General features: G+C 45.9%; 1 protein-coding gene across 1 annotated transcript in view; it reads left to right on the top strand.

Moving 5' to 3' along the window:
- The window catches only part of LOC108665506 (neogenin), a gene marked incomplete at its 3' end in the record, with an annotated part of 32,318 nt that overhangs the window by 2,860 nt on the left and 11,621 nt on the right, over window positions 1-17,837 (top strand). The window contains 17 exon segments of the mRNA XM_047882349.1: window positions 2,911-3,196; window positions 3,958-4,100; window positions 4,916-4,930; window positions 5,681-5,782; window positions 6,292-6,375; window positions 9,507-9,586; window positions 10,121-10,311; window positions 11,471-11,616; window positions 13,005-13,156; window positions 13,502-13,637; window positions 14,226-14,331; window positions 14,986-15,126; window positions 15,595-15,638; window positions 16,208-16,396; window positions 16,779-16,791; window positions 17,188-17,290; window positions 17,767-17,824. Coding sequence (XP_047738305.1) covers window positions 2,911-3,196; window positions 3,958-4,100; window positions 4,916-4,930; window positions 5,681-5,782; window positions 6,292-6,375; window positions 9,507-9,586; window positions 10,121-10,311; window positions 11,471-11,616; window positions 13,005-13,156; window positions 13,502-13,637; window positions 14,226-14,331; window positions 14,986-15,126; window positions 15,595-15,638; window positions 16,208-16,396; window positions 16,779-16,791; window positions 17,188-17,290; window positions 17,767-17,824 — 1,989 coding nt within the window.

Below are 17,837 nucleotides of genomic sequence, written 5' to 3'. Positions count from 1 at the left end.
GTGCCCCTCCTTGTATCGGGCACGCGTGCCCCTCCTTGTATCGGGCACGTGTGCCCCTCGTTGTATCGGGCACGTGCCCCTCCTTGTATCGGGCAGGCGTGCCCCCTCCTTGTATCGGGCACGCGTGCCCGTTGTTTACCCAGACGGCCCGTAAAGCAGTTCTGTTTACCCCGCAATGGCAGCGCTGGCGCTCCTGTTAAAAAAACTGTAAGAACTCGTCCTCAGTCCGCGACCATGAGAAGCAGGAGGAAAGAAAAGAAATCCTGTAGAACTTTTAGAAGAACTTTCTGTAAGAACTCATTCCCCTTATAATATTTCCACTGGGAACCTTATTTCTAACAGTTATTGCCAGTGGAACCTAGGGGAACCTTATTTTATTGCACGTATTTCTACTGGGAGCCTTTTTTTCTAGCAACTAATTCTCAATAAAATATGGTTCCCCTAGGATCCCCTGGAAATAACTGTTAGAAATAAGGTTCCCAGGAAAGCTCGCTAGAACTCATTGCGGGAAAGCTCGCTATAAGAACTAATTGTGGACAAACTTGCTGTAAAACTGCTGTAAAACTTGCTTGCTGTAGGAAAAGTTGTCTGTAAGAGATTTGACTGCAGGATAGTTGACAGTTGAAAAATTGAATGTAAATAGTTGCAGGTAAGATAGTTCAATGTTTTTTACTCATTCTTTAACAACGTAAGAAGTCCACCGTATGACTTCACGCGGTGCTGATCCCGATTACGTGCAGTTTATTGTTGTTAGTTAGTAGTTATAGTGCTTTTATTGTTAGTATTGAACGGTGGTCTTAGTATCCTTAGTGTCCTTAGTGTACTTAGTATCCTTAGTGTCCTTAGTGTACTTAGTATCCTTTCTATCATTATCTTTAACTATCATTATCTCTATCCATCATTATCTTTAACTATAATTATCTTTATCCATCATTATCTCTTTCTATCATTATCTTAAACTATCATTATCTCTATCTATCATTATCTCTATCCATCATTATCTTTATCTATCATTATCTTTATCCATCATTATCTTTATCTATCATTATCTTTATCCATTATTATCTTTATCTATCATTATCTCTAGCTATCATTATCTTTAAGTATCTGTATTTTTATCTATCATTATCTCTAGCTATCATTATCTTTATCTATCATTATCTTTATCTGTCATTATCTTTATCTATCATTATCTCTATCTATCATTATCTTTATCCATCATTATCTCTATCTATCATTATCTCTATCAGTATCTCTATCATTATCTTTAAGTATCTTTATGTTTATCTATCATTATCTCTATCTATCATTATCTTTATTCGTCATTATCTTTATCTATCATTATCACTACCCATCATTATCTTTATCTTTCATTATCTCTACCCATTGTTATCTTTATCTATCATTATCTTTATCTATCTATAATTATCTTCAACTATCATTATCTCTATCTATCATTATCTTTATCCATCATTATCTCTATATATCATTATCTTTATCCATCATTATCTTTATCTATCATTATCTTTATCTATCACTATCTCTACCCATCATTATCTTTATCTATCATTATCTCTATCTATCATTATCTCTACTATCTATCATTATCTTTATCCATCATTATTTCTATCTATCATTATCTTTAACTATCATTATCTCTATCTATCATTATCTTTATCTATCATTATTTCTATCCATCATTATCTCTATCTATCATTATCTCTATCTATCATTATCTTTATCCATCATTATCTTTATCTATCATTATCTTTATCCATCATTATCTTTATCTATCATTATCTTTATCTATCATTATCTTTATCTATCATTATCTCTACCCATCATTATCTTTATCTATCATTATTTCTATCTATCATTATCTCTATTTATCATTATCTTCATCCATCATTATCTATATCTATCATTACCTTTAACTATCATTATCTCTATCATTATCTTTAACTATCATTATCTCTATCTATCATTATCTCTATCTATCATTATCTCTATCCATCATTATCTTTATCTATCATTATCTCTACCTATCATTATCTTTATTTATCACAATATTTATTATTGTCAGGTTCTTTGCTACTTCGTGGCCGGACCTGAGGCTTCCTATGGCCTTGAGTACTTAATTAAGTCCTGAGGGTTCAGTGTAGTCTTAAATATCGTCCTACTCTTAGACTGACGGCAGGAAGGGAGTGAAACACCACATTACTCTTAATTGTTCACTATTGACAGTTCGATGGTGCGGAGGTTTAATTAAAGAAAGACTGACCGGAGCTGTCAGCAAGCACCGCTGCAGGTGCATGTTAACACGTTGACTACGATTGCTTCATCTTGTACTTTTATGTCATTTTTAGTACTGTTTTTAAACAGGGTTGCCAGACGGTTCATTTTTTTCCGGACAAATTACGTGATTTAGTTTTTCTCAATTGCGTTGGCCGGCTGAAATTTATGGTAGGGGTACTTTCTAATTAAATTTTAAATACTGCAAATAGAAAATAAATGAAATTTTTATAGCGAAATCTACAAATAAACTAGTATATTTTGAGTTATCGGCCTTATTTGGCCTTTTTTGTTTTCGGATTTGGCCAATTTTAGGCAACCTGAATTATGTACCACTACGTCCTAGAGAAATACATTTCGTGGTACACATATGTACCACTTCGGAGTCAACGTGTTAATAGGCTGACACAGGCTGTGTGACTGCTCCGCGGCCTGGCTTATTTACGTGTTCGTTGTGACGTCACTGATGGTGACGTGGCCATCTGCCGGTGGTGGAAGGCGGATATCACGTTTCTATTTTACATAGGTAGGTATTAAACTCCTGACATTATCTCTACCCATCATTATCTTCACCTGATATGTGCCATTGAATCATGTATGTATGACCCTCCCACCCAGGCGTGTACCTAAGGCAACAGCCGCAGGCGCTGACGGTGCGCAAGGGCGCCCCCGCCTGGCTGCACTGCCGGGCCTCCCTCTCCCCGGGGCCTGGCCCCACCCGGGGGCCTGGCCCCCATGGGGACGACGAGGACTTCTTTGACCCCCTCCTGGAGGATGAAGACCCTGAGTACCCCCTTCAGGAGGGGGATGACCCCCATCACCCCCTGCAGGAGGGGGATGACGAGGCAGGCATCACCTACCAGTGGCTCAAGGACGGCCAGCTGCTGCCCCCAGATGCCAGGAGGTAACTCATTAATATACTTTGCAAATAACGGTGGAATAACGGTAAATAATGATATTAAAAGCAAATAACGGTAAAAACGGCAGAATAACGGTAAAAACGGCAGAATAACAGTAAAAACGGCAGAATAACGGCTGAAAAACGGGAAATAATGGTAATAAATGCAAATAACGGCAGAAAAACGGTTAATAACGGCAGAAAAACGGTAAAAAAACGGAAAGAATAACAGTGAAAAGCGGAAAATACCCGTTTTTTCTCAGGTTCGCGCAGGATATTATAGGCAAATAACCGTTTTTTCTCAGTTTCGCGCCGTATATTGTAAGATGAACTGAAAATAACGTCTTCTATGTTAGCCCAACACAGCCCCGGACATTCGCTGTAATTTACCGAGAATTGAAAAATGGAAAAAATAATTCCGAGAAAATTTGCCGTATTTTCAACGATTTAAAAATTAAAATAATACGCGTTAAATTTATTTCGCTTTCTCTACTCAACGGCCAGCAAAGGAATGATATTTTTATTTACTATGTATATTATTTGTTGTTTTATTTTACAGTCTAGGTAGAAACATTGCCACTTCTGTCACTGACACCACTTCTGCCACTGACACCACTTCTGTCACTGACACCACTTCTGTCACTGACACCACTTCTGTCACTGCCCACTTCTGTCACTGACTTCTGTCACTGCCCACTTCTGTCACTGACTTCTGTCACTGCCCACTTCTGTCACTGACTTCTGTCACTGCCCACTTCTGTCACTAGACGGGTGCTGGGCAACGGGACGCTGATCCTGGAAGCTGTCAGCAGCTCGAGACAGGAGCTGACAGACGAGGGCTCCTACCAGTGCCAGGCGACGTCAGCCGCTGGCACCGTCCTGTCAGTGCCAGCACGTCTCTCCATAGCTAGTGAGTTACTAGTGACACTCATACTAGTGACACTCATACTAGTGACACTCGTACTAGTGACACTCATACTAGTGACACTCGTACTAGTGACACTCATACTAGTGACACTCATACTAGTGACACTCATACTAGTGACACTCGTACTAGTGACACTCATAAACATGGATGTGTCTCATTGTCTATATAGTGACACTATTTGTAAGTGTAGCACTGATACCGTACGTCATTGTTCCGGGTCACTCTGGGTCAAGGTAGCAAAAGTGTATTGGTATGTGGACAAAGTTTTATTAATTTCTATTGATGTACTGAGTTTTTTAATTTTTTAATTAAGAAAGTCTTGATAATATATTTAACAAAGTCTTATTAATTTTCAAAAATGTGACGAATTTATCCTTTTTTAATGAAGAAAGTTCTATTAATTTAACTAAGGAGATTTAAGTAATTTAATTAAGAGAGTTTTACAAATTTAATTGAAAAAGTCTTTTTAATTTCTATGGATGTGGCGACTAAAGTCTCTCTGCAAAAGGCCCTTTTCCCTAAGTCGTAAAGAATTAATATATATGGTATGTTTGTACAAAACTTTTCCTGTTCCATTATCAGCTGATATTACTCAGTCATTGTTATCATTATTTTATCTTGGATCATAAGACTCAGTCATTATTATCGTTATTTCATGATTCATCATAACAGTCACTCATAATCATCGTTATTTCATCATTAATGATAACAATCAGTCATAATGAATCATTTCATAATTAATCACAATCGAAGCCCCACTCACTCACTGTTGTTCCCAACGCTGACTCGTGATGCAGGGATCCTCACTGATGGTGAGTGACGGGCGTCACTATAGCTGCTGTTAGTGACGTACCACTAGAGATGTTTAAGTTCTGTGGTCTGTTGTAACATAATGTCGCTTATTTGCAGTATGTATATTGATAATTCAGATTCTTTCTAACTTATATCGTTGCTTTATGTTTTAAGATTAAATTTCAAGATTAAGTTTATAACTTCTTTTGATTTGCAGTCGGTATATAGTTAGATTAGATTCTATAGCACGATCGCTTGTGTTTGGTCTATATTCTGCCGATCGTGTAAATAATGCGCGGTAGAATCACCTGCGATTCGCCTATAAATCACGAGCGATTCGCCGATGAATCACTGGCGATTCGCCTACGAATCGCCCATACGACGCCCGCGAAGCGCACACTTTTTTTTGTTGGTTGTGGTGTCTCCGTGTAGAGGGGGCGGCTCAGGGGGCGATGAGACGCGAAGGGGGATAAGGAATGATGAGGGAAGAAAGGATAACGAGGAGTAGAGGAAGGGTGGGGTTGAAGGGGGATAACGGGGAGAAGAGGAAGGGTGGGAAGGTGGGAAGAGCTGACGCTTCCCGAACGTCGTCTAAGGGAAGGCGGAGGTTGATTACGAGTTGATGTAGTTTGCACAACGTAAAATGGACGTTATTTCTACGTTGTTTGGTATAGGCACTTAAGAGGCGTCTTTTAGAATAGAAAATGAGTTTTGAGAAAATTTTAGACGAGAAATTTGTAATATTGATGTCGTCCCCACGCCTCCCCCAGGACTGAGCAAGTTCACCCGCGGCCCTGAGGACATGCAGGCCTACGAGGGGGAGAAGGCCTACTTCGCGTGCTCCCTTGGGGGGTCGGACCTCCCCCACGCTGGTGGGTGCTTCTTCCTCATGCAGGGTACCCCCTTACCTCATGTGCATGGGAGAGTGCCCCCCACCCCCACACAAAGGGGGGAGTGACACTTTCCCCTACGCCTGTGGGTTCGTACAGCCCCTTACGCCCCTCATAACCCCCTCATTCCCAGAGGCAATAACCCCTTTAAATCTCCCATAACCCCCCGTACCCCATCATAAATTTACAAGTAAAGTAAGTAAACCCCCCGTAAGCCCTCGTACTGTGGGGTTCATGCAGCCCCTTACGCCCGTCATAACCCCTCTACAACCCCCTCATAACCTCTATAACCCACTCATACTTACACGCAATAACCCCCTTAAATCTCCCATAACCCCCGTATCTCATCATAAATCCACAAGAATCCCCCCGTAAACCTTTATAATCCCAGTAACCCCTCATACTGGGGGGTTCATATAGCCCCTTATGCCTCCCAGTATCCCCTCATAACCCCTTATAACCCCCCTCATGACACCCCCTATGACCCCCAGGGGGCGACGAGGGTCTGACGGTGTCGTGGCACCGCGACGACGCGCCGCTGCTGCTCGACTCCAGGATGACAGTGCTGCCCTCGGGTGAGGGGCGTGTGACGTGGTGCTGCCCTCGGGTGAGGGGCGTGTGACGTGGTGCTGCCCTCGGGTGAGGGGCGTGTGGTGACGTGGTGCTGCCCTCGGGTGAGGGGCGTGTGACGTGGTGCTGCCCTCGGGTGAGGGGCGTGTGACGTGGTGCTGCCCTCGGGTGAGGGGCGTGTGACGTGGTGCTGCCCTCGGGTGAGGGGCGTGTGACGTGGTGCTGCCCTCGGGTGAGGGGCGTGTGACGTGGTGCTGCCCTCGGGTGAGGGGCGTGTGACGTGGTGCTGCCCTCGGGTGAGGGGCGTGTGACGTGGTGCTGCCCTCGGGTGAGGGGCGTGTGACGTGGTGCTGCCCTCGGGTGAGGGGCGTGTGACGTGGTGCTGCCCTCGGGTGAGGGGCGTGTGACGTGGTGCTGCCCTCGGGTGAGGGGCGTGTGACGTGGTGCTGCCCTCGGGTGAGGGGCGTGTGACGTGGTGCTGCCCTCGGGTGAGGGGCGTGTGACGTGGTGCTGCCCTCGGGTGAGGGGCGTGTGACGTGGTGCTGCCCTCGGGTGAGGGGCGTGTGACGTGGTGCTGCCCTCGGGTGAGGGGCGTGTGACGTGGTGCTGCCCTCGGGTGAGGGGCGTGTGACGTGGTGCTGCCCTCGGGTGAGGGGCGTGTGACGTGGTGCTGCCCTCGGGTGAGGGGCGTGTGACGTGGTGCTGCCCTCGGGTGAGGGGCGTGTGACGTGGTGCTGCCCTCGGGTGAGGGGCGTGTGACGTGGTGCTGCCCTCGGGTGAGGGGCGTGTGACGTGGTGCTGCCCTCGGGTGAGGGGCGTGTGACGTGGTGCTGCCCTCGGGTGAGGGGCGTGTGACGTGGTGCTGCCCTCGGGTGAGGGGCGTGTGACGTGGTGCTGCCCTCGGGTGAGGGGCGTGTGACGTGGTGCTGCCCTCGGGTGAGGGGCGTGTGACGTGGTGCTGCCCTCGGGTGAGGGGCGTGTGACGTGGTGCTGCCCTCGGGTGAGGGGCGTGTGACGTGGTGCTGCCCTCGGGTGAGGGGCGTGTGACGTGGTGCTGCCCTCGGGTGAGGGGCGTGTGACGTGGTGCTGCCCTCGGGTGAGGGGCGTGTGACGTGGTGCTGCCCTCGGGTGAGGGGCGTGTGACGTGGTGCTGCCCTCGGGTGAGGGGCGTGTGACGTGGTGCTGCCCTCGGGTGAGGGGCGTGTGACGTGGTGCTGCCCTCGGGTGAGGGGCGTGTGACGTGGTGCTGCCCTCGGGTGAGGGGCGTGTGACGTGGTGCTGCCCTCGGGTGAGGGGCGTGTGACGTGGTGCTGCCCTCGGGTGAGGGGCGTGTGACGTGGTGCTGCCCTCGGGTGAGGGGCGTGTGACGTGGTGCTGCCCTCGGGTGAGGGGCGTGTGACGTGGTGCTGCCCTCGGGTGAGGGGCGTGTGACGTGGTGCTGCCCTCGGGTGAGGGGCGTGTGACGTGGTGCTGCCCTCGGGTGAGGGGCGTGTGACGTGGTGCTGCCCTCGGGTGAGGGGCGTGTGACGTGGTGCTGCCCTCGGGTGAGGGGCGTGTGACGTGGTGCTGCCCTCGGGTGAGGNGTGTTGCTGACGTGTTGCTGACGTGTTACTGACGTGTTACTGACGTGTTACTGACGTATTGCTGACGTATTGCTGACGTGTTACTGACGTGTTGCTGACGTGTTACTGACGTGTTACTGACGTGTTGCTGACGTGTTGCCGACGTTTTATGGACGATTTGGCGTGTTACATACGTGTTACGGCTGTATTACCGATGTGTTACGGACGTATTACAGCCGAGCTACGGACGTATTACCGACGTGTTATCGTCCTGTTGCCGACGTGTTATGGATGTCTTACTGACGTGTAACTTATTCGTTACCGAAAGGCTGCTGATTAGTTATCGACGTATAGTATCTTATGCTACCGACGTATTTTCGACATGAGCGTTCCATGGGCGTTAAATGTTGACATCAGCTGTTAAATAGTTACTGTCAATGTTAAATAGTTACTGTTAATGCTATTAACTGTTACTAAATAGTTAATAACAGTTAATAGCATCAACTGTTAAATATATAAAATTGTTGGAGACGCTCATGGACGTTTAATTGACGTTTGATAGTCGTGGCTATCGTGTCCGTATGTAGACGTGTGAATGATGACAATGAATGGTGACAATAATAATGGATGATGATAATAACAATGAACGGTGACAATAACAATGAATGATGACAATAACAATGAATGTTAACAATAACAATGAATGGTGACAATAACAATGAATGGTGATAATAATAATGAATGATGACAATAACAATGAATGGTGACAATGACAATGAATGGTGACAATGACAATAAATGGTGACAATAGCAATGAATGATGACAATAACAATGAATGATGACAATAACAATGAATGATGACAATAATAATGAATGATGACAATAACAATGAATGATGACAATAACAATGAATGGTGACAATAACCATTAATGGTGACAATAACAATGAATGGTGACAATAACAATTAACGGTGACAATAATAATGAATGATTACAATAACAATGAATGGTGACAATAACAATGAATGGTGACAATAACAATCAACGGTGACAATAATAATGAATGATTACAATAACAATGAATGTGACAATAACAATGAATGGTGGCAATAACAATAAATGGTGACAATAACAATGAATGGTGACAATAACAATGAATGGTGGCAATAACAATAAATGGTGACAATAACAATTGTGTTGACTCGATGTGTACTGAATGATGTGTTTAATACATAGTTTCGTATATCTTCATTTCCTTTATATTTTCAACAAAACTGAGCTTTTTTGTTAAAATTATAAAAAGGAAAATTTAACTGAAAAATTTTCAATTATTAAAATTACTGCTGCAGGAAAACAAAATTAAATAAGGCCAAGGAAGAGTTTTTTATATTTTCCTCAAAGCTTCATCTATTCAAATTTCTTTCATTATTTAAAAATTGTTCTTTTTATTGTAATTTTAAATCCCGAACATGCCTCTTACGTTAAAATTTTCAACACTTCAGTGATTAATTTTGAAATTAATCTTTGAAACGTGTTGCTGACGTGGTGCTGACGTGTCGCTGACGTGTTGCAGGTTCACTGGAGATCAGCAACCTGCAGCTGGCTGACGCTGCCACCTACCACTGCCATGTCAGCCACATGGGCAAGACGAAGGTAAGCTGCCACCGCCTGCCACACTTGCCACATCAATTCGTCTCACCTCATCCACTCCCCCTCCCCCCCTCACTCTTCCTCCCCCTCATTCCCACTCTCCCCCTCACTCTCCTACTCCTTCCCCTTTACTCCCCCTCTCTCTTGTATACGGGGTGGTAATAAGGTTGCTAGACATTATATAGCCTTCGCTTCCGCCCACTACTAAGGTCTTTAAGGCCTTACTGAAGGTTGCTAGGCCTTATATAGCCTTCGCTTCCGCCCAACAAGTTCGTGTTCTCATGACACATATGCTGGCAACTCATTGTCTAAGGCAGGCTCTCAGTGTCACCGTGGACATATATAATGAAATAAATTAGGCCACATGCAAAAAATTTGAATGTAGATTTTCTAATGCTAATTAGCACTGCTGGTAAATTAATGTTTAGAGAGCTAATTAGCTCTGCTGCATGAGGATTTATAGCCACAAACTAATCTGGGACACGACCCCTCCCCCTCACTCCTCCTCCCCCTCACTCCTCCTCCCCCTCCCCGCAGGTGTCGGACGTGGCCCGCCTGACGGTGACCCCCGGGGGGGCCCGGCGCCCCCCGTCGCGCCCTTCGTTCATCGCGCGCCCCGCGTCGCAGGTGGTGGCCGCCGGGGCCTCCGTCAGCCTCGACTGCGCGGCCAACGGCCACCCACCGCCTGCTGTGCAGTGGCTTAAAGACGGCGCCACACTGGACCTGCAGTGAGTGCTGTGCTGTGGCTTAAAGACGGCGCCACACTGTACCTGCAGTGAGTGCTGTGCTGTGCAGTGGCTTGAAGACGGCGCCACGCTGGACCTGCAGTGAGTGCTGTGCAGTGGCTTGAAGACGGCGCCACGCTGGACCTGCAGTGAGTGCCTGTCTCTTATACACATCTAGATGTGTATAAGAGACAGGGCTTAAAGACGGCGCCACACTGGACCTGCAGTGAGTGCTGTGCAGTGGCTTAAAGACGGCGCCACACTGGACCTGCAGTGAGTGCTGTGCTGTCACCGGCGATTCGCCCATGAATTACCGGCGATTCGTCCATGAATTACCGGCGATTCGTCCATGAATTACCGGCGATGCGCCTATGAATCACCGGCGATGCGCCTATGAATCACCGGCGATTCGCCCATGAATTACCGGCGATGCGCCTATGAATCACCGGCGATACGCCCATGAATTACCGGCGATTCGCCCATGAATTACCGGCGATTCGTCCATGATTTACCGGCGATGCGCCTATGAATCACCGGCGATTCGCCCATGAATTACCGGCGATTCGCCCATGAATTACCGGCGATGCGCCTATGAATGGAGATTCTCTCATTGGTACTTGGCGCCACGCTGGACCTGCAGTGAGTGGTGCTGTGCAGTGCAGTTCTTATCATGAGTTTAGGACTTCCTAGTCCCCGGTCACGCTGATGCGCCGCCTTCGTCGTCCTCCGTCTCCGAGTCGTCGTCGGATGTAACGTTGGACGTGTTCCGTCTATTTGCCCTCATTCGGGCCAGCTGATGCAAGATGCTGTTGCTTGTCACTTGCGGAGGTGGTTTCCCTTTACTGAACAGTCTGGGATCTTTCTCAACCATTTGTCCAGTCGTCTCTGTGCCAACTCTGTATTGTCACGAACTTTGTTCCTGAGCAATTTGTGTAATTGAATTTGTGTATTTTCATGTATAACCAGTGACAGTGCGCTAGTTGCACATTGAAACATCGTTCATTATTATTCGATAGTTGACTCGGATATTATTCACTAGGGCCCAGTTGTAGATTGAAGTGTACGCTGCACCAGCTGTGCGCTGCACCAGCTGTACTCTGCACCAGCTGTACGCTGCACCAGCTGTGCACTGCACCAGCTGTACCCCGTCCTGCCCCCACAGGGACCTGGACTCGCGAGCTGTGCTGGTGGGGCCCACGTGGGGCCTGCAGCTGCGCGAGGCCCGTGAGAGTGACGCTGGGGCCTACATGTGCCGGGCCTCAAATGGCCTCGACAGCGAGGACGCCGTGGCCCATCTCAGCGTCAGGGGTGAGTGGGGGCATGGCCCACAGTCGGAGGTGAGTGGGGCCGTGGCCCACCGTCAGGGCTGGTACTGGATTGTAATGGTTCGGGACTGCCGATCGTATAAATAGAGTGCTGCAGAATCACCGGGGATTCGCCTGTGAATCACCGGCGATGCGCCTATGAATGGAGTTCTCTCATTGGTACTTGGCTTGTTGGTTGTTTACACCGTGGCAGAAGTTTTCTCTCTAACCTGCCACTTTTCAGGCCTTCCCTTTCTGCTGTGCGAAGATGCGGTAGTACTCGATTCAACCTCAAGTGGTTTGGACTTATCCCTCTACCGCCTGACATGAGTAACCGGAGCAATATTGTCACAAGCCTACTTCCCAAAAAGGATACGCTCTAGTGAGCGCAAAATGACTTGCACTGATGGTTGCCGCCCCGTACGACAACTTTACAATGTTCTCTGTTGCGTACAAACGTCCTCAGGTTGCTACACTCAATAGTTTACGTATAATTTAACTTTAAAGTTATGTTCCCGGAGAGTGACATACGGCGGTAGAGGGTTTAGGTTTTAGTAAGCTCTATATATTTTCAAACGAAGACCTCGTCTTAATAAAGCTACATCGTAACAAAATTCGGGGAACGCCTTGGCTTGGCCCGAAAAGTCAGTACACTCGGCACTTTCGGGGTATGTTTAGCCATCCAATCGAAAACAGATTCGCGTCAGAATCTCCTTTCCGACTTTATAGTCGCCAGAGAGTATGACAAGAGTTGGCCGAGCCTGGGGCCATACTTTCAAAACTCGCTAAGTGAACGTAAGTACTTACGCTCTATTTTCTTGTCTATGATTGGTGGATTTTGCTTGAAAGGCCGTCAATGATTGGCTGATGAACTTACGATCTCTTAACTTTTTTTGAAAGTATAGGCCCTGGTCATACCGAGCCAGCAAGCTGCCCAGAGGCTGGCTTTCAAACCCTGTGCTGAAGCTGACATTAGCGGCAGATTTACGTTCTTCCCGAGTCCTGGGCGGCTAAAATGCCGTCGCGCACGCCTCTAAATTTTGTAAAGTTTATTCTCTGTTAAAAATTTAAACCTTTTGGTTTTCGTTTCGTTTTTTTTATTTCTCGTTCCTTTGTGTTTGAATATTTCTCATACATATTTTATTTCAATACTGATACAATTTCAATACAATTTTACAATACTTCAATACAATTTCAAATCAATTTAACGCCACAAATGGGGCATAGTTCAAATTCAAAGGACCAGTAATGAAATAAATAGGTCAGTGAGACCCACAAATGAGGCAAGTGAGTCAAGAAATTCCATCGCTATTTAGACGTGGTTGACTCATCTTAAGTGAGTCATATACACCATCCATTTCTTTGTGTGTATGGTTGGTACTTGGCACGCAGTACCCCCGCACGTGGTGACGGGGCCCCCGGCGGTGGTGGTGGCCCGTGAGCGGGAGGACGCGCTGGTCCGCTGTACCATCACCGGCGTACCCCGGCCCCTGGTGGCCTGGTACAAGAACGCCGAGCTCATCACCCCCAGCGAGTACTTCCAGGTACTGGGGTACTGGGGTACTTGGTGCAAGATGCTGCGTACTGGGGTACTGAGGTACTTGGTGGGGGTACTGAGGTGCTTGGTGGGGTACTGGGGTACTTGGTGGGGTACTGGGGTACTTGGTGGGGTACTGGGGTACTTGGTGGGGTACTGGGGTACTTGGTGGGGTACTGGGGTACTTGGTGGGGTACTGAGGTACTTGGTGGGGTACTGGGGTACTTGGTGGGGTACTGGGGTACTTGGTGGGGTACTGAGGTATTATCTGGCGTAGTGACCCTCATTGGTACGGCATTATAGACTTGGTACTATTGGTACTTGACACTCACCACGCCCCGCGTACCCGCAGCAAGTACCAGACGAGGGCCTGAAGATCCTGGGCGTGGTACAGGGGGACGCTGGTATGTACCAGTGCTTTGGTACGAGCGTCGCTGGTACCGTGCAGGCCACCACCAGGCTGCTGGTACACCCCGCTGGTACTGCTGGTACTTGTATCATTAATTTGATTGTTTTTTATCATTCCTAATACTTCTATATAATATTGGTATTATTGTTGTTATGTTTTCTATTTTATATAATATTTTTAATAATTCTGTATAATTATTATTATTAGTAATTTTTAAATTGTTATCATAATTATAATTAATTTACATTTTTTTTACATATATTAGGAGTTCTATACAATTTTACCTTTTATTCTTATTGTTTTGATTATCTTTATATTATTGATAATATTCTTATATAATATAACCTGTTATTATTTATTTATTATATCTTATATTTTTATTATTAAGTAGCCTATCTATAGGTTTATCAATAATAATAATAGTAATAAAAAATATTATAATATAAAATTAATAACAACCTCTCAATTATTTAAACATCCTTAACATTAATAAATAAAAAATTTTGCTCTTTAATCTTATTGAAAAATTAAATTGATATATCATTTATATTTATTCCAATTATCACTGAAAAGTCTTTCACAATTTGGACAATATTCCCTATTAAATTAATGAGTATTGCTTTATTACAATAAATATCAGGGTACTGAAACTCTTGTTTTCCCTCAGATAACAACAGCGATAACAACGATAGCGACGACAACAGCAACATCAACAGCGTTGCTGCTGCTGATGTTGACTCCAGTAACAGGAGCGGGAAGGCCTCCAACAACAGGTGCTGTTGATAACTGTTGAGCTTGTTGACGGTAAAGTTAGCAGCATATTAATTTATTATTAACTAATGCAACTTATGTAAGAGAGGAAAACCCCAACAACTTCGGCAAGCCGCTTATGCGTTGTTTTTTAGCTGTTCGCTTTGGTTGCGGTTATTTAAGGTCGAGGTAGCTATCAGTATTATTAGCTATTATATTATATTAGCTATTATATTATATTAGCTTTTATATTAGCTGATGTAAGAGAGGAAAACCCTGACACGTTCGGCAAACCGCTTAAATGGGCCATCATAGCAGTTTTAATTGTTCGGTGCACACGTTCAAGCATTCCGTTAGCTTGAGGGCAGTTGGCGGTTGACCTCAGACATTAGAAACCAAAATTTTTGCCGATTCAGCGATTTACTTTGAAGTGAGCTGCCTGACCCATGATTACCCGGAGAAGTAATCCAAAAAACCAAATCCAAGTATCTGTACAGAAAATCCTAATTTCAATGGAACATGAAAGAATGGTTATAGTAGCAATGTCAGGTAGAGGGATGGATTCGGTCCATCTGGTGGATCAGCATGACAGATTATTTAATATTTGATAATAATTCTCAATCTATACACGTAAAATAAAAATAGAATACGTATAATTAAATACTGTTGTGTTGCAGCTCGGTGCCCGGGGCCCCTCGTGAGGTGCGGGCCCTCAGCACCAGCAACAGGCACCTCACCCTCACCTGGCGCCCGCCCCTCCTGGGGGCCTCTTATGTCACCCGCTACATCGTCACCTACAGGAGTGTACAGTCACCCAGGTGGGTGCCTGCCTGCCCCTTTCCCCCACCCCTACCTCCTTTTCGCCCCCCACTCCTGTCCCTGTCTCTTATACACATCTAGATGTGTATAAGAGACAGGTACAAGAACGCCGATGATCGCAGAATTTTTCACTTTAGTGGACAATATTTATACTGCATGATGATGCGTGCACTTTTCAACGGCAGCTAATAATAAATTTGCTGATCTGCAGCATAGATCAGCAAACTCACCAGATATTAGAGTTTCGTCTCTATTTCCACATTAAAGTCCAAATTCCAGTAAGTTCTGTAATGAGTCACAAGTTTTTTGAGTGTCGACTGTACTTCCAGTAAACAATTATGTTGTCCAGAATGAAAATTTAAAGCCGCTTCAAATTTTTTCAGAGGTCATCGCTCTCCCGTTGTTTAGTGTGAATACGTGCATGATACTATAATTAACATATCGTTATTACGTTGCATACGCTCCAGCCTGCTTCTGAAAAATGGCGGTGTGGAAGTTACGCGATGGAATTGTGAGCAGTGATGAATGATGAAGCCAAAATACATTCTTTTCCCGCGAGTCTGCAACTCCGGAGTACACATTAGCGCGCTCCGTAGTTATTATGCCATCACAAGACGTCTCGTAATAGAGTTGTATGTCATACGTTGCAAGCAACGCATACACTCACGACTATCAAGAAAGTTACGCATGACATGAACTTCACTTCAACATTAGTACCTACAATCACTGCTTGTCACCTGATGGACGACTGGCACGCATGTAGATATCCCTCTATTATACAAGCATTAAGACCTACAGAAACGGCAGCGCCATAGCTCAAATATTTCAAATGTCTTTGCGTTTTTTCTAGCTCGGATTCACACACGAATATTGCAAAGCNACGTGTGGGGCTAGTGGGCTGACGTGTGGGGCTAGTGGGCTGACGTGTGGGGCTAGTGGGCTGACGAGTGGGGTGGCGTAAGGGTTGAGTGGGTTTAGAGGGCTAACAATTGGGTCGATTGGGCTAACGAATGGGTTGAGTGGGCTGGTGGGCTAGCGAGTGTGTCTAATACTTCACCTGAACCCACTCTTGCCCCGCAGGCCCGTCCCACCTTGTGGGCCCCGCCTCGCCCCCGCTGGAGGTGAGCACGCGGCCCGACCTGGACCTGCCCACCGCGCCCACCAACCTCACCGTCACGCCCACCTCGCCCACCGCCCTCCTCGTCACGTGGGCGCCGCCCGCGCCGGTGGGGCACGACAGCCCACTCACTGCATACAAGCTTATGACAAGTGTGTCCTGAGAGTATGACAAGTGTGTCCTGAGAGTATGACAAGTGTGTCCTGAGAGTATGACAAGTGTGTCCTGAGAGTATGACAAGGGCTGACACTTCAGGCTCGGCCGAGGCGGAAATTAGCGGCTGATTTACGCGCTCCCCGAGTCCGGGGCGGCGCCTGATGCAGAGTCGCGCCGGCCTCTAAGTTTTGTTAAGGCTGACACTAACAAATGCTGACATGTTTCAGGGTACAAGATCAAGTTCAGGGAGCGTGGCGCTGAGTCAGAGCTAGCGGAGTCAGCTGAGTCAGCGGGGACACGCACCCCTGACGGCAGCCGCCGCCTCTACGTCCTGACGAACCTCAAGCGCCACACCCACTATCAAGTCAGGGTGAGTAGTGGGGGTCAACAGGTACGTCCCCCACACCCCCCCATCCAACCTCCCATCTAGTGCCCCCATAATTGTGTTTTCGACATGTTTTGACGTGTTATTAACGTGTTTTGAACATGTTTGAAATGTGTTCTCAACGTGTTTTATACGTGTTTACGACCTGTTCTTAACGTGTTTTCAGCATGTCTTTGATAGGTTCCAAGTATTTTCAACATGTTCCTAACTTCTTTTAAACATGTTATTAACATGTTTTAAACTTGTTTCAAACAGGTTCTAAATGTGTTTTCGACATATTTGTAACGTGTTGACATTTTCTAAACGTGTTTCAGGGTGTTTTCAACATGTTTTAACGTGTTATTAACGTGTTTTCGACGTGTTTTTAACGTGTTATTAACGAGTTATCGCCGTGTGTGGCAGGCATGGTGAAGGGGACGCCCCACGGGAGGAGGTGGGCCGCACCTACAGCGCCGCCCCCACCAGCCCACCCAGCAACCCGCGCCTCGAGCCCGCCAGCAGCAGGGTATATATACTGCTAATGTATATATGATAATATATATACTGCCTATAGTATCTTGCTCCCTGCTATATGTTTATATAACTCTATTAACCTCACTTTTTTCACTCGTTTCCCCCTTCCAGCAGCAGGGTATATCTATATATACTGCTGATGTACATATGATAATATATACGGTATCTGCCTATAGTATATTGCTCCCTGTTATATATTTCTATAACTTTATTAACCTAGGCATATATGACAATATATATATACAATGTAGGTATAATATATCACTTTCTGCTATATATTTATATAACTTCATTAACCTCACTTTTTAAACTCGTTTCCCCCCTACAGCAGCAGGGTATATACATACTGCTAATCTATATCGCTCTTTTCTATATATTTATTATATTATAGAAATAATATAATATATATTGTATATTATATTATTTCTATGTTTATATAAGTTTATTAATCTCTCCCTCTCCCGGCAGTCGCTGATCCTGCGCTGGGAGCCGCCGCCCCTCGAGCACCAGAACGGCGTCATCACCGGTGGGGGGTGGGG

Source organism: Hyalella azteca, unplaced genomic scaffold (assembly GCF_000764305.2).
Source record: "Hyalella azteca isolate HAZT.00-mixed unplaced genomic scaffold, Hazt_2.0.2 contig10264, whole genome shotgun sequence".
Classification (NCBI taxonomy): domain Eukaryota; kingdom Metazoa; phylum Arthropoda; class Malacostraca; order Amphipoda; family Hyalellidae; genus Hyalella; species Hyalella azteca.
Note: the sequence above shows the minus strand (reverse complement) of the source record. Positions and strands in the feature narration are given on the sequence as shown.